The 24345-nt window shown below is 38.4% G+C and overlaps 2 protein-coding genes across 2 annotated transcripts; both read left to right on the plus strand.

The window, feature by feature from the left end:
- The first annotated feature begins 423 nt into the window (after window positions 1-423).
- Window positions 424-13053, plus strand: pdia2 (protein disulfide isomerase family A, member 2). Its single transcript, XM_041785663.1, has 11 exons — window positions 424-743; window positions 1393-1599; window positions 3914-4047; window positions 4136-4273; window positions 6227-6343; window positions 6428-6553; window positions 6665-6859; window positions 9089-9209; window positions 11125-11306; window positions 11394-11582; window positions 11672-13053. Exons 1-11 carry the CDS (start codon window positions 452-454, stop codon window positions 11726-11728), a joined length of 1758 nt encoding a protein of 585 aa, XP_041641597.1. The 5' UTR covers window positions 424-451; the 3' UTR covers window positions 11729-13053.
- Window positions 13054-19431: 6378 nt separating this feature from the next.
- si:dkeyp-75b4.8 (lipopolysaccharide-induced tumor necrosis factor-alpha factor homolog) lies at window positions 19432-21369 on the plus strand. The gene is made up of 4 exons (XM_041786400.1): window positions 19432-19570; window positions 20734-20841; window positions 20968-21169; window positions 21264-21369. The coding sequence occupies exons 1-4, from the start codon at window positions 19432-19434 to the stop codon at window positions 21367-21369; spliced, it is 555 nt and encodes a 184-aa protein (XP_041642334.1).
- The last annotated feature ends 2976 nt before the right edge of the window (window positions 21370-24345 follow it).

Genomic DNA, 24345 nt, shown 5'->3' on the forward strand with positions numbered 1-24345 from the left:
AATGCAAATATAAGAGAGTGAAGTGAATTAAAGAGACAAAGAGAGCTTCAGCTCCAGAACAACTCTGCTCTGACTCTTTTAGGTAAAATGAGGCTCTGATCAGGTCAGGAGAGAAGCTAAGTTAGGAGATACTTAGACAAAATATTTCCATCTCAAGGATGACTTGGCTTAAAGTACAAAAAGAAGAAGAAAAATGTGACTTTAAGGAAGTAAATGCTAAAGAAGTTGACAGTTGATCAGCCAGTTTGCCTGATTCAGAATCTACAGGGCACAGTTTGATTGGTTAAGAGCAGAAAGAGTCCCCTGCAGGCGCACCGTCTGATTGGTTAAACAGGAAGGCCAGTAACATTTCGACACACACTCCCCATCTTGCACAAATAAAGGCACAATCTCTCAGTGGCACATGTATTACAGGTGCTGTTACCTGAGCACAGTGGCCTGAGCAGCAAACATGAGGACACGCACGCTTCTGTGCATCACCCTGCTGGGCCTGCTGCTGTGGGCCTCCTGCACCCGGGCTGACGACGCTGAAACAAAAGAAGACGCAGAGAGCAAAGAGGCAGAAGTCAACGATGAGGCATCAACAGAAACCACAGAAGAGTCAGACGAGGAGGAGGAGGAGGAGCAGGTGCCAGAGAAGGAGAAAACAGAGGAGATAGAGGAGGAGAAAGACGTGATGGTGCTGCACATCAAGAACTTTGCCAGAGCTCTTAGTGAAAACAAGTTTTTACTGGTTGAATTCTGTAAGTATAAATGTGATATGTGGTGTAAGAGCTGCTGTTTCAAGATGAATACAGTCTCAAATATCCAAAAGGTGGAATTACATCTGTCATTAAGTACTTTTTTGAGGTGAAAACAACTACAATGATAGCATATTTGTTGCAAAAATAGACTGGCGTTGACTTATTTTGCTTCAGAAGATATGGATTTTTCCAAAAAGGCATGAAAAATTAACATATTAGATAAATCCTTAGCTTTATAGAGGCTTGAGCAAGGGAGAAAAGACCAAAAGCCACAGGGACAATTAAATAAATGTCGAACTACAGCATGTTCTCTAGGATTAGTGTCTGGGCCTTATCATTCAAATGTGCCCACGTGGCCTCTCCTGTCCAGGTGTTCCTCTGTGTCGACTCTCCCATGGTTGAGATCAACGCTGCAGCAAGAAAGGTCACAGTGAGGAAGGTAGCAAAGGGGACAAAGGAAGCCTTTCCTCCTAACTGACACTGTTGCTATCAGGAGCTTATTTACATATTTAGCTGAACATGAGCCACTGATAGCAACAAGCAGGGAGAGCATGTAAAGAGGCTGCATGCTATGTCTGATACATGGAAAACACATGTAAACTTAGTCCAGTGCTGCACAAAGAGGTTAACTTTATGTGTTTGTGTGCAGATGCTCCCTGGTGCGGTCACTGCAGGAAGCTGGAGCCGGTTTACGCCGAGGCTGCTGGGAGACTGAAGACCGAGGAACCTGATGTGGGTCTGGCCAAAGTGGACGCCACAGAGGAGAAGGAGCTGGCTGAAGAGTTTGACATCGGAGGTTTCCCCACTCTGAAACTGTTTGTCAACGGAGACCGCACACAGCCTCTAGAGTACACGGGTAAACACGAGCACAAAGAGATAAATAAACCCACTATGGATCTGTAGGAGACTCTGTTAGAGCTGCTGTCAGGATTTCAGCCCCATAACTGAATATAGTCCCAAAACCAGAACATTAAACTTGATACCTGTCTTGTTACTACAGCAACAAAGAACTGAAGTCCTAGGCACTGAATACTAAATAATACCTTGTTTGTAATTACTGATTTTATTTCGGTATGCTTTAGGCAACGTCTGCTCATGAACACAAAGAACATGGAAAACTTCAGCATTCCCTGATCAGTGAATTTGAATAGACAAACACTACTCTGTTTCCTCTTGTAGCACTTTTGAATATGACTGAAGATTAGACTTTTTTAAGCTTTGGTACCTCTCAGTACTGTCAGTCATTAAACAAATGAAGATGGTAAAGTTTTAAATCATGTGGTATCAAAAAATATAAAACATATCTAAAATTTTGACAACCTATGTTAGCATCATTACTAAGGCTGAGTGTGACCTTCACAGTCACCACAGTAGTTGGAGTGTCTGTGTTTACTTTACCTGTTTGCTTCTGAACCTGTCAGCCAGCTTTCAGACAGTTTGGTTTTATTGTCTTTAATTGTTCAGAAGTCTTCTGTAGGCTACACTTTCATTTTTAATATCATGATTCTTTGGCACATTAAATGGACGTCTATCTAAATAAGTCAGCTACATCAGGTCTGCCCATTAGAATTATTAGTAATTCCTCTAAAGTGTGTCAAATTATTCTTGGTTCTGATATTGAAATTGTTTAATTGTGCCACTTTTTAACACCTTTTCACCACTTTTTCCACCCATTTATGCCACTTATGATTTTTTCACCTTGTTTAGCCAATTTAACCCATTTTTGCCTATCTTAGCCACTTTTAACAGTTCTGTGCCATTATGTTTTTCCACTTAAACCCATTTTTGCAAGTTTTAACCCATTCCTGCCATTTTTCACCGATGTTTACACTTTTTTGGCACTACATTTTACAATTTTTGCCACATTTTTTCTACTTGTCTCTGTTTTTGCCACTTTTTGTGACCTTTTTTTGCCAATTTCATTCAATTTTGCTATCTTTTGCCACTTTTCACTACTTTTAGCATTTTTAACCATTTTTTCCACTTTTTGTGCCACATAGACCAGTTTTTGCTGTTCATTCAAGCCCATTGTTTGCCACCTATAACCCTTTTTTGGTTATTTTGCCCCTATTTTCTTCATGCCTGCTACTTTTTAAACTTTTTAATAATTTTTTGCTGCACATAAACCCGTTTTCACTATTCTTAAGCCCACTTTTTGGCCATTTTCACCCAATTTTTGTCACTTCTTACCCATTGATGCCACTATTTTCCACACCTTTAACCCAGTTTGACCCCGTTTAACCCATATTTGCCACTTCTTACCTTTTTCTAAAAATTGTACCCATTTTCACAAGTTCCAAGTTTTGTTCCACTTGTGATCCATAAAAGTGCCTTTTTTGCCACCTTTAGTCCATTTTGCCACATTTTTGACACTTTAAACCAAGTTTTGCCACTCTTTAACCACTTTCATCCCTTTTTTATTACTTACTGGCCTTTTTTTTTGCATAATTTCACAATTTTTAAATTATTTCTAGGCTGATGTTGTCTCAGTTTTTTCTGTATAACTTATTTTGGTTCCCTTACATCTGACTTTACTTTTCAAATGTTTTAGTTTAGTATGGCCATCCACATTATTGTCATTACCCAAAAGTAGATTATTCTGTATTAACAAAAGGGTTTTACTTCTTTTAAAAGGGAAATATTGTACAACAGCTGAAAGGGTAAAAAATAATTTTTGTTACTTTGTTAAGAGAGACTGTTATTCAGGTTTAAAATGAGTTATGGTTATCACTGTTTAACTTTACAATAGACTATGGTTTTGCCGACCTCCATGGGACCCTCATTTGGCAGGGCCCCATACAGCTCCCCCCTCAGGCCCCCCTTATGGACATCCTTGGGCTGCATCTCATTATTAAGATATTTATCAAGTTAATTTACTTGTTGAATGTCTAAGTTTTTATAACCTACAGCCAATGAAATTGTCACATATAGTGTGACCATACTGATATTGTTTGACCGTCAGCCCTGACGAAGGCCGTGATCTGTCACAACATGTTGGCTTTTTAAATGATTTGGCCTTTACAATAAAAGCTTTTAAAGTATTTCCTTCCTCATTTGTGACATTCTTCGTGTTTGGCAGGCCTGGTTTCCTCTTTTTATGTTTGACATAATTTATTAATGCATCCAAACAAACTCTTAACTTGAATGTTTGTACTGTGTGTTTTTACTAGGTAAGAGGTCATCAGAGGGAATCGTCCAGTGGATGAAGCGGCGTGCAGGTCCTGGTGCTCCCATACTCGACTCTCCAAAATCTGCTGCTCAGTTCATCGATTCTAATAACATCACTGTTATCGGATTCTTTGAGGTCTGTTTATCTTATTTTTCTTTCCCATGAAATTAAACTTACTATTCTTAGGTTTAAGATTTATTTATTTTATTTGTTTAAATTCCAGGATCTGGAGAGTGAGGCTGCCAAGGCATTTAAGGAGCTTGCTCTGGATGCTACTGACACTGAGTTTGCTCTGTCAGCGAGTCCTGAGGTTTTCCAAAAGTATGAAGCAAAAGCAGACTCTGTGGTGCTTTTTAAAAAGGTATGAGCATGCTGTGATGCACTCCCTGACAGTCAGGGTTTATCTACCACTGATAGGTGAAACCCAGGTGTGATGATGTTAGCATGGCTGCCATCTAGCGTCCAGAAAGGGTGCTTACAGTCTGTCTCAAAGCAAAGAAAGATAAGGAAAACCAAATCCAAGTCTCCACTGTAAAGCCTGAGCACTGAACCCTCACAGAATTTAATAGCTTCAGGTGTGTGATGCATGAGTGTGTGAGTCTTAAAGGGCTGCAATAGTACAAACATGAGGAATGGGACACACTTTGCCCGGCATCATAATGAGCCACTGAATAAAATAAAAAATCCAGCTCTCACTCCTCAGCTTGAATCTTTGTCCTATTAGGGGTACCCTATGAGAATATTTCACTACAATATTAATAACTCTGTTAAACCACAGTAGTCTAAAAATTGAGCTAAATGATCATCCTTTTTTTCACCAAGTAAGCAGTGAACTTTAAGTGATTCTTCCAGGAAAATATGCAGATGTGCTGACTCATGGACCAACACTGGTGAGGTGGAGTCTGTATGAGAGCCCTCACACACTTGATGATTTGTCAGTGCTACAGCCAGGTCTGCCCAAAAATCTCAGGAGGACCAGTAGTCCCTCACTAGCCATCATTAGGGTGGCAGTGTGGTGTAGAGGTTGGCACCACTGACCACACAAAAGGCCAGGGTTTGATACACATTGCAGAAAAAAAAACCACAATTTCCCAGTTTGGATCAGTGAAGTACAGTCTATCTAATATTACCCCACATGTACATTAGATCTTTAGCGTTAGCGCTAGCCCCCTGAGGCCTCTTGGGCCTTGTATCATTCAGATTTGGGCTGGACAAAAAATGTTGCTGATCATTGCATGGCTACACTAACTTCACTGCACTAGTCCAATGGGCTCATCTGGTACACCTGCAAATGTGATAACAGCCCATGAACATAATAAACCTCAGACGTTATATAAATCGGCATTTTTTAACATGATAATCCCACAAGTGTAATATATTTTCAACAAATGTAACAGCAGTTGCCTAGTTCAAACATAACAACAAAATTCCTTGCAAACTTAATTACTATAACATTTTGCAGGGATTTATCACGTTTATGCACAAGTAAAAATCTACAGCTTTTAAAAATGTCAGGTATTTTCCACAAATGGAATATAAACATGAAAACTAAGATAACATGACCTAACCCCACCTTACCCACCCCTCTACTCCAACCTCGAACAATATTCAACATTATATTTTATTCCACTTCTTATCTTAAAACATTTTAAATCTTTTTTACTATTTTAGGTTTTTAGGTTTTTATTGAACTCTAGTTCTGATCATCTATGTTTTATGTCCAGTTGTATAGGCTTTGAATTATTTGGAATGTTAAATCTTTTATCATTGTTTAATATCTGTTTTTATTTTATATTTTTATGCCAATTTTAATGTTTCATATTTAAGGAATAATTGGAAGAGAGATGCACCAAGAAAAAAGTCAAGAAACAGCTGACAAGGGGCCAAACGTTTTGCTAATTTTTGAGCCATTTTAGTCTCAGTTCATTTAAAGGATATTTTATCCATTTCTGCCTACATGGTCAAATTAATTTGCCACATCTGTCTTTGTCCCTGTCCAAAGCTGAGCTGCATCTGTGTTTACATCTTTTCATGGACAAATATGTTTTATTTAATATTTTTTAAAAATACATTAAATCTGTCCATATAAAATAAAAACCATAATTAAAATTCTTCTAAAATAAGGAGCAAAAACCATTAGGTTTTTAGTATTTTTTTCTCTATAAGTAGCAGTTTATTTTCTTCATAGAACAACTGGTTAGTTTTCATTATACATATATGATTTTAAGAACTAAATCCAAAAAGCAGTATGAATAAATGATTTGGTCCACCAGAGTTTTCCTCATAAACAGCTGCTTGTGTTTGTGTTTTTCAGTTTGATGAAGGCCGAGCAGACTTTGCTCTGTCAGAAGATGAGCCACTGGACAAAAAGGCACTGACCACCTTCATCAATGAAAAAAGCCTGCAGCTGATCATCCCATTCAGCCAGGAGGTCAAACATACATACATAAACATGTCTACAACATTTAAGTAATGTCAAGATGATATTCAAAATATGCTCTGTTTTGGCTTTTAGGTTGCAGATAAGATCTTCTCCTCCAGTGTCCACCTGCACGGCCTGCTGTTCATCAACTCGTCTGTGGAGAGTCACATGACTCTGGTGGAGGAATCGAGGGCTGTGGCCAAAAAGTTCAGGGGAAAGGTATGAGTCTGATCAGTGTTTGTGTGTGCATGAGAGTCTTTGAGAGAATCTTGGTGTAAAAAGGATCTAAATCCCCACTGACTTGTTCTGTGTGTGTTTTTTTCCTCATAGATGCTGTTCATTACCATAGATGTGAAGGATGCTCTTTCTCACGTGCTGAATTACTTCGGGGTATCCGAAGAAGACGCCCCCACCACACGCGTTGTCGACATGCAGTCAGGAAAGAAGTATGCCATTACTTCTGGAGCTCTGACAGCAGAGTCACTAGAAGAAATCTGTCAGGGTGTCGTGGATGGCACTGCCAAGGTAATACAGACAAAACATTGTTACACCCCATGTAGGGGTGACCCACAAAAAACCATGAACAAGGTTTATGACCGTAGGAGGAGATTGATTTTAAACTCCCTTTATTCATCATCAACTTTACACAAGAATGGACATCATATAATGCATTTTAAATATTTCATTTTTCACTGATCACTAAGTATTACCAGTTTATGTCTGGTGCATTTTAATGAGCAGTTGCTGAATATACAGGGCCTCATTCATTCTTTTTGGTTTCTCTGAACCAAGTTTGCCCATAAGGGGGGCAAAGGGGAGAGCTTTCTGGGGCCCATGAAGGCCAGCAACCCCTTTTCTTAAAACAGAATTACCTTTTATCAGTATTATTAACACTGTGAATGTACACATTGAACTCAACAATTAGGGAAGTAATGTCAGACGTCAAAGCCAAGCCGTGATCTGCACAAGTGTCAGTGCAACAGACAATAAAGTAGAAGGAATTCCAATGGCCGTGTTCATTCTTTGGTATCTCTAGTCCAGTGGTTCCCAATGTGGGGGTTAGGGACACAGAGAGGGGGCCAGTTGCCTGAGGAAATGATGAATATTTAAAAACTTATTTTTCCCAGCCAATTTTTCTACAATTATTTGCTACTTCTGCACAATTTGAACCTGTTTTTGCCTCTTTTTTGACCCGTTTTTGCCACTGAACACCAATTTTGCCAAGTTTTAACCCATTTTCATCACTTTTCCTCACCAGTTTTTGCCAGTTTCAACACATTTTTGCCAAACTAAACCCATTTTTTAATCAATTTGAAACCCTTTCCACCTCTTTTTCTGTCTGTTTTTTGCCACTTTTGTATTAATTCTTGCCACTTTCCACCTATTGTTTCCTCTGATGACCCATTATTGCCATTATTAACCCCCTTTTTTACCACTGTAGAGCCCATTTTTGGCCATTTTAACGTAATTTCACTTTTTTTATGCCTATTTTTACCAGTTTAACCAATTTCTGCCAACTTCTGCTTATTTTTCTGCCTCAGTTAACCAGTTTTTGCCAGTTTAAACTACTTTTTCCCACTTTTAATCCCATTTCACCACTTTTTTGACACATTTTTGCCACTTTTGACCCAATTCTGCCACTTTTTAATCTCCTTTTACCACTTTTTGTGCCTGTTTTTGCCACTCTAACCCTTGTTTCTTCTTTGCCACTTTTATCTAGTGTTTCCACTTCTAACCCATTTCTACTTTTAAACTCCCATTCAAACCCCTTTTCAATACCATTTTTGACATTTTTAACCCAGTTTAATTCTGTTTTTAAGAAGTTATTTACATTTTTTTAAGATGGCTATATACTATGGTGTAAATGACTGAAAAAGATATAGGCAGCCTTGTCTGCACATGACTATTCCTGAATGTGCATGGCTGTGTTCAACCACCTTCAGGTACAGTGGGGTTCCCTGGTCTATGGCACCTTTATTTTGGGGGTTGTGGGTTGTAAAGGTTGAGAATCCCTGCTCTGGCCTGCATGCATTGTAAGTTGGACCCTGTGAAAGTGCTCAATGCAACTCTTGTGAAATTCATGGTGCTTTTAGTGGCTCTCTATGAAAACAATCACAGCTAAATAAAAGTAATCAGTCACACCATTAGTCCAGTATTCTTAGTTTTGTGCTATAAAAAGTCAATCCTTTCATGCATATTTGTCCAAAGCAAACAAAGGGAGTTCAGTAATCCCCCAAACCCTCCTAAACTCCACCTATGCCAGCGTCACGAAGTCTAATGAAGTATGAATTTATGAGAAATAAACCTCAGGATAAATCTGGGTCAGTGTAACTAACAAATACAACAAAATCCAATCTACTTACCTAGATAACAAAGACAGGAGAAAACAAAGCTAAACTGGTAATTCCTCCTACATCTCCATACAGAAAACTAACTCAGTAAAAGTGGTTTGGTTCATAGAGGGCAGAGATGGGATTCTCTCTGCACTCAGGTGACGTCAAACAGGGGACTGACCTCCATCACAGCCAATCACCTGCTGCGGCAGGAGGTCAATCCACCAATCATCTCTTTAAACTGACACGCTGATTTACACAGACAGACAGCACACACACAGACACATTCAACACTACAAACCTGAGGCAACAATAAACCTCAGTCAAATGTCTCGTGACCACAATAGTAACAACATTCCTTCCCATGATTCAGTCTAACAGCAACAATAAACCCTGAAAATGTGTCTTATTTTTGTTGCAGCCTTACTATCGGTCTGAAGAAATCCCAGAGGACTGGGACAAAAATCCAGTCAAAGTGCTGGTGGGGAAAAACTTTGAGTCTGTTGCTCTGGACCCGACCAAGAACGTCTTTGTGGAGTTCTGTAAGTCTGAATTTACACTGTAAGAATTTAATATAAGCTATTTAGACAAATCTATCTTTTATCATCAGTTTAAGTTTTACCTTTTGAATGAAATCATGGGAGAAAAGAACTTTGACAGGATGTACCTGATTTTGATGAGTTTAATTATCATCCTGAGTGGTTTGCGGTATTCCATCGAATTAAATTTTAAAGACACAGAGGGCTCTATCTGAAACAGTCTCATCTCCAAACATATTAGCTCCATGCTATGAGCTAGCTGCAGATTCCACTGCAGTGATTCCAACAGAGAATAACCATCACAGCACCATGACTGCCATCGAGAAGAAAGGTTGAAGTCCTTACCTGAACCCTGCTGAACTTGACTATCAGCAGCTGCTCTGCCTGCTCACCCACACTGTTATCACCCAAGCAGTGAGCATTAGTTTCACTTCATTTACTTTAACAAATAGACACAGACTGAAACCAAACCAAGATAGCTCAGGGATGGGGGTCATTCATTATTCATTCGTCAAGCCACCTCTCTCTCTCTCTCTCTCTCTCTCTCTCTCTCTCTCTCTCTCTCTCTGGGGTCTCTCCTCATTTGAGCCCACCTTATGTAAGACCCACTCCTGAAGAAGTGCACAAATTACAACATATGACAGTGAAAAAATATTTGCCTCTCTGCCATTTTATTTGAGTTCACATAAAACTGTCCCCCAAAAAATATGTTAGCAAAAAGATTTTTTGTTGAAGTACTGTTATTGTTCGTCTTTATCAGCTTTAAGCGTATAAAATATATCTACATATTAGGCACACCCTACTGTATGGTATTATTTATTGTTTTTAAATAGAATTATCATGATGGTAATTTTCAGGTGTTTGCACTGTGAACTTGCTGCTCACAAAAGTGTAACCTATTACTCTTTTGAATTGAAGGAAAAAAACTAAAAACCCTCAAAACCTAACTCTATAAAGAATAATTTCACTTAAAAAATTGAGTTAAAAGAACTGGGTTCTGCTGACAAATCTCCCTCTTTATATAAGAGGATAGATGGATGGATGGATGGATGGATGGACGTTTTGTTGATTGGTAGGTAGGTAGCTACATTGGAAGGTATGTTGGTTGGTTGGCTGGCAGGTAGGAAGGCAGGTTGGTTAGTTGGTAGGTTGTGCTCAGGTGGTCGGTCAGTTGGTTGGTTGGTTGGTTGGTTGGTTGGTTGGTTGATTGGTTGGTTGGTTGATTGGTTGGTTAGTGGATTAGTTGCTTGGTTGTTTTGTTGGTTTGTCAATCGGTCAGTTGGTGGGTTGGTTGGTTGGTTGGTTGGTTGGTGGATTAGTTGCTTGGTTGTTTTGTTGGTTTGTCAATCGGTCAGTTGGTTGGTTGGTTGGTTGGTTGGTGGGTGGGTGGGTTGGTTGGTTGGTTGGTTGGTTGGTTGGTTTGTGGGTTGGTTGGTCAGTCTGTCAGGGTGGTTGATTATTCTAGGTTGGTTGGTTGGTTGGTAGGCGATTAGTTGGTTGGTTAGTTGGCTGATTAGTTGGTTGATTTATTGGTTGTTTGGTTTGTTAGTTGATTCATCAGTTGGTTGATTGATTGGTTGGTGGTAAGTTGGTTGGTTTATTAATTGGTTTGTTGGATGATTAATTGGTTAGTTGGTTGGTCAGTTTGTTTATTGATCTGTTGGTTGGTGGTCGGGTGGATGGATGGATGGTTTGTATTCATTTATGAATGAATGAATCTATGTATGGATGTATGGATAGATGAATAGATGGATGGATGGTGCCCCTATCATTAGGCCCTTATTTCATAAAGGTGTTTTTTATTGTGTTGGTTTCCCTTTTTCAGGGTTCCCCTCAGGAAACTGATTCAAATTAAACCAGATACCAAAAATTCCCTTTAACCCTCTGTCTGTGGTGTCTCTGTGCGTGTATTTTGCAGACGCCCCATGGTGCGGACACTGTAAGCAGCTGGCTCCCATTTGGGATGAGCTGGGTGAAAAATACGCTGACAAGGAAGACATTATCATCGCCAAGATGGATGCCACATCCAACGAGGTGGAGTCTGTAAATGTTCAGAGTTTCCCAACACTCAAATATTACCCCGCGGGAGAGAATAAAGAGGTATTCAAACTCACTCATTCAAAGATTGTGGTTATTTGATCAGGGATGTACTGTTTCATCTGTATCTTCCTGTTCTGTTATACTTAGGTGGTTGACTACACTGGAAATAGAGATCTGGAGACTTTCTCTAAGTTCCTGGATAATGGAGGAAAGCTGCCTGAGGAGGATAGCGATGATGACGAGGATGATGATGATGATGATGACGATAATGACGATGACGATGATGACGATAAAGAAGATGGTGCCAAGGAAGAAGTCAAGAAGGACGAGAGCAAGGTTTGTATTTTTTACCACTACAGTATGTAGATTTTCCTCTCAGATGTAAATGAACTCACCACCATCCTGTTAAATGTTTCTTTCTTTAGGAGGCTGGAGAGTCTGAGGAAGCATCAACCGAGAAATCATCTAAAGATGAGCTGTGAGGTCACTGGTTTTTGGCCAATCGGGATCAACCTAGCATATTCGATTTTTTTAATATTAAAACTAAGTTGGTTTACAAAATAAATGCCAGTGCACTCATTATTCATTTAAAAGCCTGGTGGGCTTATCATTTTGTCACTGATGTGATGAGTTTACAACATTTAACTGAGAACATTTACATCACAAGAAGTCAAATTACTGCGTTATTTTGACTTATACTGGACTTTGAGAATGCATTTCAACAACTGACTGGAATCAGACTAAAGTAATTTTTCTCAAGTTGTGCAAACACACCTAGATAATGTAGCTGGATACTGATTTGCTCTTGCATGTATACACCTAAATCAGATCCAAACCAGTTGCGGAGTTCTGCACATGCCCCGCAGTCTCCAAGCCAGGCTTTGACATGGCCTGACAGCGTAGATGCTAAGCAAAGCACAAGTTGTGTCCTTGCCTCTATCCCCTTGCACAAAATTAATTGTTTTTGTTCTAAATTAAAGTGCAGAGTATGTACAAAATTTGCAGCTATGTAAAGTTTGACCATGTTTTCACTGTTTGACAATCGGCTAACTGCTGCCTAATAGTTAGGTTAACTGGAACTAGATCCAATAGTAACAGGCTGAATGGATGGATATCACCACAAGCAAAGTCAGGCATACTATAACATAAAAATGTATTCTTCTACAGCGACTGTTTACTGAGACGAGGACAGTAGACCAGTAAATATCCTAACCAAGCTTTAAGCATGGCTAGATAGTAAACATCATTTTAGTCATTTAATCTCTTCAATAATGTCTTCTGGAGTTAGCAGGTTAGATTTGTAGTTAAACTGGCCTCAAAAGAATCTCTTTGTTTTTTTGTGACAGGAAACAGTTAAATAACAAGATGTAACAAAGGCTAAACAGTAACACAAGCAAAAGTAGATGTAGAGTTAGAAACAAAAATGTGAAACAGTCTTGTGTTTCTGGTTTAAAAGACAGACGTGTCATTAAAAATGCTGAAGAGACCTCTGACAGTACAGAGGTCATTTTATGAAACACTTTCACTAAACTGATTGCCAGAAAACTCAGCTAGTCTTTTTTTTCCTTTCCTTTTTGAGTGAATAAATAATGAAAGTTAACTTTAAGATAAAACAAAAGAGATTTTAACTTATTTTCTAATTTACTAAACTTTTGCTGGTTTCAGTCTAGTATAAAATGAGAAAAAATAAAGTTATACTAAACAAATGCTTGTCCCTTATTGGTGATCTGTTTCATTGTGTTGCTCACCTGCTGAACCCAGGGTTTCCACTAATCCTTAAAACTATCTCAAATGTGCTTTCCTTAAATTCCTGTTCATACAATGTCTTAGAAGTCTCAGTATTCTCTGTAAGAGGTGTTAAATTTTTGATGCCACTTTGAATGAAGCATGTCTGAATGCTTTATTAAAACTGAGCTGTCTTTTATTAGTCTTTTTTGTGAATTTTCTGCATCACTTCATTCACAGCATTTACACAGCTTATAAAAGGAAAGAGGATGGCAAGATGTACAAAGACATTTGGTCTCCAGTTGAATAATACAGGGAACGGATGGCAGGAAAAAAATTAGGCCAGAGAGAGGCAAAAAGACTTACAGAAATTGGACATTTGGGATGAAAGCCATGAAGATCCACAGGAAAATAAAAGAAAAAAACTGAGCCTATGGGTTGCTAAAATGCATGTACACTTGACTGGGTCTTTGCAAGGTTTTAAAATGTCAGAAATTCATTTTCAGTGTGCAGCAGCCCTGTGAACATGTGACTTTAATCTTTTTTTTTTTAATGTGTGCACTCAAAGTTCAAGATTTTATGATGGATTTAAACAGTTTCAACTATCAACTCCTAACAACCCCTTTTCACTGGAAAAAAATGACTGTTTTTTCAAGATAATGAGATAAATGGGTTTATATCTCTAGAAAACCTCTACTCTACTCTACTCTACTCATCCAACATCTATGAGGGGGCCTGAAATTATCCCAGCTGTCATTGGGTGACAAGCTGGGCCACCTGGATTTGTCACCAGTAAATCACAGAGCTGAGTCAAGTCACACTCACATCTAAGGGCAGTTTTAGAGTCACCATTTACCTAACAAGCATGCCGTTTGACTGCAGGAGGAAGTAAAGCTACCTAGAAATGTGTTTGCATGTTAAGAATATGCAAATTTCATACACAGACCCTGTCTGATGGGATTCAAACCAGCTTGCTGATATGCATATTACTTTGAATTTATTGCATGAAAGGACAAGAAAGTGAGGGTTATGTGCAGACTTCGCCTAGACCAGAAACAACTCTCCACTGCTGTGAACTCACTTTTTAAGCATCTGCAAAGGCAACATTGTCAACATAAATCTAGCAGATAGACCACCTGACCTGAAGTATGGCTCAACATAAGAGCATGATGCCAACATCCAAAATCAGCAAAGACTTGATAATCAACAACAGGTTCACTTTGTATTTGCATGCTCAGAAAGTAATGTAACTAAATATTGTTTCTCATCAGCTACCATGCAGTGTATCTAAGACAGTCATTCCCAAAGAGCGGGCAGCAGGAGATGTTTTTGGAGTCACCAAATGGGCTTTCTGAATTTGTTTCCTTCAATATTTAATGCAACATTTATGTTTGCAGCACACATTAAAGCCACCTGGGGGCTCCACCCTCCAACACTCCCCCTCTGCACCATAATAAAAACATAAAACTAGACTCTATCAGTGACTGGATGGCAAAAGTGCTAAAGACAGTTATTGATGCCTGACTAATAAAATAGAGATGCATTGTTCCAGACCAGACAGCCACTGAAAGCTCAAGGGCTCAAGTATCAAAAAAAGCCGACAGTATGTGAAGGAGGTGAAGTGGTTTCTGGACATCTAAAACAGAAAGCATCAGGCCTGGACCAGATTGAATCTGGAATGAATGTTTTTCAGGCATCAGCTCAACCAACCAGCCAAGAATGGAAGACTTGATAAGACGCACAGAAAACAAAGTTGTGGGGCAACATAGACTAAAACTTACACTAAAAATCTCTGTCGACAGTCTTTTTTTTCCATGACGAAAACTAGACTAAGACTAACAAATATATATCTTTTATGACTAAAACTGACTAAAAGTAAGTTTAGTTTTCATCAAGATGACTAAAACTAGACTAAAATGTAATATATTTTTTGTCAGACATTCAAAACCCATTATATTTTTACCTCTGTGGGTAAATCTGTCAAAAAACAATGCATCTATGGCTCTTCTGCCTCTCAGCTGTAGAACGCAGGGACCCCAGGTCTGGCAGAGTGCAGAGAAAACACTACCATGTTTTGGTACCAGATTGAGGCAAGGAAAAAATGCTTGGACTAAAAGTAAAGACTAAAATGTGAGGACTTTTATGGACTAAAACTAGACTAAAATGTTTTGGAGTTTTCGTCGACTAAAACTAGACTAAAATGTTTTGGAGTTTTCGTCGACTAAAACTAAAAAGAGCAGAATGACTAAAATGTGATTAAAACTGAAAGACTTAATCAAAAGACTAAGACTAAAATAAAAACTAGCTGCCAAAGTAACACTAATGCAAGTTTGTGATGGATTGTACCTTTTTGTGTTAAATTCAGTTTTTCTCTCAATCGACAGTCAGCACACCATCATGACAGAGTGAAAACGGAATTTGAGATTTTTTTAACAAATATATGAATAATTTAAAACTGAAATATCACTGACACAAGTATACAGACTCTTTGCAACTTAGAGTTGCCACTTCACTTGTTTGCACCGAGGAGTCTTCTGTCTAGCCACTCTGCCATAAAGCCCAGAACAGTGGAGGGCAGTGGTCCTTCTAAAACTTTGTCTCATCTCCTCACGGGACCTCTGAAGCTTAGTCAGAGTGACCATCAGGTTCTTGGTCACCTCTCTCTCCCGATTGCTCCGGTCGGCTGTTAACCAACACTTGGAAGAGTCCTGGTTGTGCCGGACTTCTTCCATTTGAGAATTATGGAGGCTCCTGGGCTCTCGGGAACCTTATGTCAATGTGATATTTCAGTTTTTCATTTTTCATTGATTTGCAAAAAATTCTAAATTCTATTTTCACTTTCTCGTGATGGATCTTTATAAGAATAAAAATGATTTTATTTTGACTGTGGCATCAGGCTGCAACATAAAAATAAGTAGGTAAGAGTCTGAATGCACTGTATACAGGCTTAATGCTGCCTTTCTGTATTAAAGAGCATCAAATAGAGATTTTGTATATTCTTATCAGGGTCATGTTTGTGCTGATGTGAGTAAATGTAAGGTTTATTCATTTTATTTTTAATCGGCATTAAGAGCACAACGTGATTATTTGATTAAGTCTGAAATTGATTAGATTAATTTTTGATCAATTAATTAAAGTCAAAAATACCAAATCTGTCCTTCAAATGTAGAGGATTAGGAGGACTAAGTTTCTTCAAGAAATAATACTCAGGTGTGCAAACATTTGTCAAAATTTCATAAATACAGCACTGAAACAAGTTTACTGTCAGCACTGGTTATAAAAAATGTAAAATATTATTTTAAATTTTTTTTTACCAACATGTTATGCATTCTTTTAGAGTAGCTACCTTGTGTCTGCTTAGGGCTTCCATACATAGTTATGTAATTGATTTTATTCCACATTTATCACATGAATTATTGCATGTATGTCAGTAGATTTTTGCATGTCTTACTATGTTTAATCCTGGTTATGCTCCTCTATGAATAAACATGCTCCCAGCTGATGAATGAGTATTAGGAATGTAGTGTAGTGATCCCAGTAGAGCGGGTAAACAGGCACATAGGGCTGGTTTTCAGTCTGTGGAAAGTAAAATGTTTCTAATTCCAGAGTCAAACTGGTTCAACAGGCTATGATGTCACGGCTGTCACCAACATGGTACGTGTTTTCTCCTGCCAGCCGAGCTTCCTCATTGTCCAGGTAAGACCACTGCTCTCATCTTTCTTAATGTGGGTTTAATTCCTCAGAGGAGGAAATGTAAAGTGTTTGGAGTTTAGACGTGTCAGGGAGGGTGGCAGGTCTGAGCCTGTTGGGATCAAACACCGGGGTTCTGGATGTTTCATGTTTACATAAGAGAGGGAAGGCGTCCCATGTGATGTGGAATGACTTGGCTACATTCAGAGAGAGTATTTCACGGCTGATACAGGCAGTTTAAAGTAACATGCTGGCAGGAAATCATGTCTTGAGGTAAAGTAGTGCAGTGGGAGCTCACGATTCAAGATTACATGTATTTTATAGCATGATTTAGTGACTCTTTCATATCCGAAACTCAAAAAGGTGTAAAACTGAGACTACAGGGAGTTTATGGTTTTCTCTGAAGACTTCAAATCACTGTCAAAGAGGTGAGAAACTCTTCAAATCAACCTCTTCTGATTTATTCTGTTCTCTTGTATCAACCATGCTCCTGATTAATGAAAGTACACTTTTTAAATGCATTTCCAAACACCAGACAGCCTTTATTTTCTCCTGATTCACATTTGAACTCTGACATTTAGCTTCTTTAATACAGAATCATAGTGTGTTAATGTTAAAGCACTACAGCTTTATACTTTACAGTAATGTAGTCGTGTATTTCTGCTGTCACTTTAAAGCTGCTCACAGTTCAGACTAATGAATACAGAATGGTGTGGAGCGTGTTTCTCTATTGTCTGCTCTGTAGTAGAGGGAGGAGGTGAAACCAGAAACTCTATTAAAGTTAGAGCAACAGTTTTTGATTCAGCAGAAGCAGTCAGATTTAGATTCATTGGTGTTTGAGGTATTATTTTCCTCAACAATAAAATATGATGAAAGACGTTTGTCAGCAATGAGGAAGACGAGACTACGAAAAGCCAAACATAGATCTTAGATAATAAAAGCTCTGGTGAAAAGTATGTTAAGTTAATGGACCAGTCATTTTCTACGTCCTCCAGAAAGGAACCCACCTGCTTTAGAACAGTCAGGCAGCAAACCACAGATCTCACACGCCCCTTTAAACAGACGCCATCCTGCCAGAACAGGAGTGCTGTGATTTGCCAGTACAATGTATTTCCAGTTTTAGATTTAAAAACCCCAGCTTTATTCATAAACAAAGTCTAGCATGAAATAACCAAAACGCAAACATTACAGACTGAGCAACATTTCATAAATAAAACAGAAAAGAGGTCAGAGTCTGACATGGGGTACATTATGTATGTATGGACCTGTTTTAGAAGTAGATACACTAATGGTGGCAAACTTTAGCTAACTAAGCTAGCTGTGTAGTCAATGTTACTATGTTAGCCAATGTAGCTACAATAGCTTTAGCAAAAAAAAAAAAAAAAGTAGATAAAAATGGCACACATAGGTTAAAGTGGCCCAAAAAAGGGCATAAAAAGTGGTAAAAAGGGGTTAAAAAATTGCTGAGATGGGTTTAAAGTGGCAAAAATTGGTCGAAATTTGTGAAACTGGAAAAAAATTGGTCTAAACGGCCAAAAATGGTTTAAGTGGGGCAGAAAAATAGGCAAAAATGGGTTAAACGGGCAAATATGAGTGTAAAAAGTGGTTAATAGTGGCAATAATGGGTCAACAGAGGGAACAATAGGCAGAAAATGGCAGGAATTGGTTTGCAAGTGGCAAAAACAGGAAGAAAAAAAAGTGGTGGAAAAGGTTTAAAATGGACAAAAATCGGTTTTAAATGACAAAATGTGATAAAATTGGTGGGAAAATGATGAAAATCGGCCCACATTTGGCAAAATTGATGTAAAGTGTCTAATTGTAATTTTCCAAATATCCTTAGATTTTTCAATGTATTATGAGACCCCCTCTCAGTGTCTCGCGACCCCCAAGGGGGTCCAAACCCCCATGTTAAAAAAAACCACTGCACTTAAGTATGTGACTGATGCCCGTGTATCCATTAATGCCTCCAACCAAAAGGAATTATAGAAACTACCTGTAGCTGTAAGGAGAGGATAACAGTGCTTTTTGCCATTCAGTAGCTTGAAATATGTGTTGAGGAATTACTGAGGCAAAAACAGGACTAATATTACATGAAAGTCACTATATAAATTCAAGATATTATTATTATTATTATGTCAAGAAATTACATGCAATATCATAAACTTAATTAACACTCTCAGACTGGCGTTGCCATTAGCAACAGGAGGAGACACAGGTTATAAAGTGTTAAATACCTTTGAAGCGTAAATACCCACCTCTTTTTCCCCTCCTCAAGCAGTTGTACAGTTCCAGTCATGCGATCCATGCCTTTCAATGCTCTACATATAAAATGCATACAGATACAGACAAAGCTCTCTGTCCATACTCAGAAACATTTAGGCCTTATTTCTTATGGATACACACCAAATATTGAAAAATCCTCAATAAATTTGAACTTTAATTTTCTGAGGAAATACTGCAAATTATTGAGTGAGTTGTAAGAGATTTCAAACATATATGTGTTTTTAGTTTGGAAGCCAGAACTGTTTTGTAACTGAAACAGTAAGTTAATAAATAAAACCATGAGGAATGTTTTGGTTGAGATGAAAGGGTCATGTTTGGTACTTCTCTGCTCCCTCACTTCGCAGCCAAATGAACCCATATTCAAAAATGTAATCTCTGGAGAAAATAACACAGAAAGGTTCATTTTTATGACACAAAATAGAAATAAACTCATGAATGCTCTGCTGTGTTGTCTCCTCAGCGTCCTGTCTGACCGGATGACCTCCTGATGGAACCACCGTCATACGAGGAGGCCAGTCTCAGCCCTCCTGTTGTCAGCTCAGCGGTATTCATCGTCCCTCCTCCCCCTTCATACGATGTCTCTCAGCACTCGCCTCCAACACCTCCACCCACCTACGGAGAAGCAGGTAGAACATAATTACACATTATAAAGACAGGAAGCTGATTTTTGATTTACTGTTTAGGCCTTTTATTAACACATTTTTTATTTCTTCTTCTACAAGTGGCAAAAAATAAGCAAAAAATGACAAAAACAGGCATAGAAAGTGGGAAAAGGGGATTTAAAAAGTGGCAAAAATGGGTGGAAAATTTGATGAAATGGGAATAAAAATTTGTTTAAACTAGCAAAAATGGGTTAAATGAGGCAGAAAATTAGGCAAAAACTGTCAGTAGTGGGTTAAACTGGAGAAAATTGACATAAAAAAGTGAAATGTAGTTGAAATGGGCAAAAATGGGTGTAAAAGTTGTACAAACAACAAAAGGCAGAAAGTGGCAAGAACTGGTTTAGAAGTGGCAAAAACAGGCAGGGAAATGTGGTGGAAAGAGTTTATAATTGACAAAAATGGGTTTTAAGTAGCAAAGAAATGTGTCAAATTGGAAAAAGTTATGAAAAAAGTTCAAATTTGGCAAAATTGGTGTAGAGTGGCAAATGTATTTAAAAAATATTCTTAGTTTTCTAAGGCATCTTAGAAAGGCGTCCTAACCGCCCACTTGGAGAAATTTGCCATTTTAAAAAATGTGTCCACTAATTGTGAATTGTAGTTAATTGTGATGAATGCGATTAATCTTGTTAAATCTAGTTAAAACATAAGATTCTACAATGAGAAGCACTCATCAGATTAGCTGTGTTGATTCTGTTTTTAAACATTTAGACATGAAGATTCAATTCATTGTTGGTGTTTTGATTTATAATAAGATAATGGTCTGATGAGAACAAAAGACTCACTTTTTTTCAACTTTAATGCTCTTAAGGTGAGGTATGTCAAAGTGGACCTGTCACATGCACATTAAAATTTATATTCAGGCCCAATAAAGGCCCATCCCTCCACTGAAGTCTCTGATAGTTGCTTGTACTATTCCCCTCAGCTTCTACACTCATGCAAAAATCAACATAAATTCAGATTTTTAATTGGTTTAGCTCACTTAGTAGAGAAGGCTTCCTTATAGAGGGGCTAGAATAGCTCTATGTGTATTTATGTAAATTTTTCCATAATTTAGGTAAGTCTAGAAAGCCTTAAAGCAGAGAAACTCATTTAACATGTACAAACTCAAGGCCTTTCTTTGTTTTTAGTAACAGTCCAGCCGGGTCCATTTCCTGTCCTGACTCCACCTCAGATTCAAACTCAAGCGGCGTCACCTTCACGAAACACCGGAGTCATCATCCATCCAGTTACCCAAAGTATGATCTCCATCTTTCCTATAACTCTGAGAATAATGCACACAAACAGACAGCTAGGAAAATTATTTGCATCTCATTTTCTTCCTGCTCTCCTCCCTCGCCCTTCCTGTCCCCTCTGAATGTCAGTCGGTGTATCGTCTGTCAGCAGCAGACAAACACAACCAGTCGTGACCCAGCAGCCTCCGCCTGTTCCTGTCGCACTCTCATATCTGGGAGACGTCCCTGCCGTGGTACGCTGCCCGCACTGCCACCACATTGTCACCACCAAAGTCACATACCATCCTGGGAAGGCTGCCTGGTGCACGTGTTTACTTCTCTCTTTGATGGGGTGAGACACAAACCCACACACGCATGATTCCTGAAGTCAGTCAGCCAAACAAAGCATCATCTCTGGCTTTTTTTTTCCTTTGCCTGTGTTTTAGGTTAGTGTGCGGTTGCTGTCTGATCCCGTTCATGGTACACAGCCTTCAGGATGTACATCATTCCTGCCCGCACTGTGAAAGACATCTGCACACAAACCCGAGATGACACCATCAGGATGAATGTGAACCCTCAACTCCAAGGGTCAGGCCAAAATCTCAGAACATTCATAACATATTTATGTCACAAAATAGATCGAGAAAATGTATGTCACAAGCTAGGAATGCAAATATCTCAAAGCATAAGCTACTCAGGTAGGTAAAGGTGTATTTAGACTATGAAAAATGTCTCATTTAAGCTTTAAAAAGTTAAAATTGAACAACATAGGCAGAAGAATGGTTTCCTCTAAAATGTCACAGTTTTGACAATTTTGGAAATACTCAAAAAAGCTAAAATATGGAAGTTAAAATATCCGTCATGCAAAAATATGGGAAACTGGCACACTCAATTTGAGTGAGTAAATATGAAGAAAAACAAGGTGCTCTGTGGTGGCAATATAACTAAGAAAAAAAACAAGACAAGGACCAGCCTGACTCTGTGGTGGAATGATCTCTAGAGCTGTCATGTGATTACACTACAAGGAAGCACCTATCTATTTATACCAGCACACCTGTGCCATGCTCCAGAATTAGCCACTTCTACACTTTCCTCTCTGATTAAAGAGTGCTTGTGACTGCACCAGAGACCACTCCAGCAACGCGTGGGGGAGAACTGCTCCCTGGTCTGTTTTTTCTCAACGTATGCGTCTTTTAATAGCTACCTGTGCATAACAAATGTTTAAATAATGATCTCTCTAAATCCAGGCAAACATTGTGTGATTTCGAGCCGCTCTGTGACAGTCGTGGGCTTTGGGCTTGACTTATGAGCTCAGACTACACTGGTGGACTCAGAGGGGGAGCGGGGCAATCGTCCCCCTTTAGTGCCCTAATGTTTGAGTCCTGCATGTTTACAGTCTGAGTGGGCAGAACTTGACAAATTTACAATTTAGTGCCTTCTGTATGAATAAAATTTTACAAAATGCCCTGTGTGGTGCCCCCTGCAAATTGACAAATTTATACAAATTGCATTTTGTCATGCCCTGTAAGTACACAAGATTTTGACAAATTGCCCTCTTTGGTGTCCTCTAAATGGACAACATTAGACAAATTCCCAATTTAGTGCCCTGTGTATGACCAAAATTTCACAAAATCCCATCTGTGGTGCCCTGTAGATAGACAAAATTAAACAAAATGCCTAAAGTGTTGTCTTCTTAGTGAACAGAATTTGACAAATTGCTCTCGGTGGTGCCCTGTAAGTGGACAAAATGATACAAATTGGTAGGCCTTTTACCTGCTCATTTATTTCCTTAGTTATGGGGATGGCACATCAAAAAGCCATTTCTGCCATCACTATTTTGATCTCAGACACCATCTGACAGTTTACAAAGGAAAAATGCCTCAAACTTGAGGATTCTGCTCTTCGTTCTGCACTGCACTTGGGAACGTTTCAGTAATTGGACCAAAATATCAAACACTGCTGAAATCCATCCAGCCAGTCTTGAGCAGCTGGTTTTGCTGTGATTGACCGTCGGTCCTCTTGTACACTGCACCATAAACAATGCACAATCAGGATGAAACTCAACTTGTGAGCGGGGCAACACAGAATTCGTCCCTGACTCAAATGTACGCCTGCCTGAAGTGAATTCCATCCTTGCCTGTGGAGATGGTAGAGTTTTTTGGACATCTCTGGACATCTCTGACAAGAGCACAAGCATTTCTTACACAGAAGAGAACAACTTCAAATTCATTTTGTGCACTTTTGGTATTGTATAATAAGTATCTCAGGGTTTAAAATTACTATGAAGGACGTTTGTTTCTTTATACGGGCACGATGTTACTTTGTGTGTGCAGGATGTTGTATGATAGAAACTAAACAGAAGTGAGCAGAACTTGATCCAGGTCTGAAGTTTTGTTTTTGTTTGTTATTAAAGGAAAATATGTACTTATCTATGTTTAAATGCCAAAGGAACAAATCTTTTATAGAAAAAATGAACACCTGTATGAGCCAATCAACTCAGTACAACAGTCCTACCATAAAATATACTTCACTCACTAATCCTCTACACTTTCAGCTTTTGTTAAAATGGTCAGAAAGGTGATAATTCTACTTTATAATTGCTTGATAAAATACTGTACTGGAATGCATTATATCAAGTGTTCTTAATATTTTGACCTCTTCATTAACATACATGTAGGGATCAAAATGAAACTAAACCTTGAAGCTTCATAAAAGTATAATTTAAAGTAGAAATATTGTATTGACTGTGTTAGTTTAAACAGATGGTCATAATGTTTTAGCTGATCAGCGTAAAGCAAAGACTCGTGTTTACTTTGATGATGAATGGGAACTTGTCCAAGCTTGAATGTCAGACTTGATTGTCACTGATAAAGCAAACAAAGACACATTTATTCATCTTGTTGTAATATATTCATCTGCATATTTCCTTTTTTAAAGTCTCTGCACATGCATATAAAACCACACAGGTGTGTTTTTTTTTTAACTTTATTAGATCTTTCTCAGCGCTGTGTGGGCGAGCACTGACTGCTCTACTGACTTCTGCACTCTACCGTTAGCTTTATTGCACCTGTAAATAATGCAACTTTATCGCTATTATTTAGTACATGAAAGTGAAGGGACCTGATACTGGTCCAGCTTAAGCTCAACTTTTAAACGTAAGTTCATGACTGTGACTGTTCATGACACTGTATGGCTGTGCAGAGCCTTTTACTTACACACTACTACCTATTATTATTTTAAATGCAAAGAGGAATACAACATTATGTCTTTAAATGTAAATGTTTACATCAGGAGATTTTTACCTTGCTTATAATTTTATTCTTAAGTTATGACTGATCAAATGAGGATTTTGAATGTAACTGATTAAATCTCTTCAACGTTGCTGCTGTTTACTGTGTGTTTTTGTGTTAAAAAAAAACACCCTTAAAGTTTGTGTCTTCAATTCTAAATTACTGTGTAGCCTACACTGATGTATCTTACTAACCCAAATTCAATTCCAAGTTTTCCATTTCTTTACCAGCTTTAGCA

This window comes from Cheilinus undulatus, linkage group 4 (genome assembly GCF_018320785.1).
Source record: "Cheilinus undulatus linkage group 4, ASM1832078v1, whole genome shotgun sequence".
Classification (NCBI taxonomy): domain Eukaryota; kingdom Metazoa; phylum Chordata; class Actinopteri; order Labriformes; family Labridae; genus Cheilinus; species Cheilinus undulatus.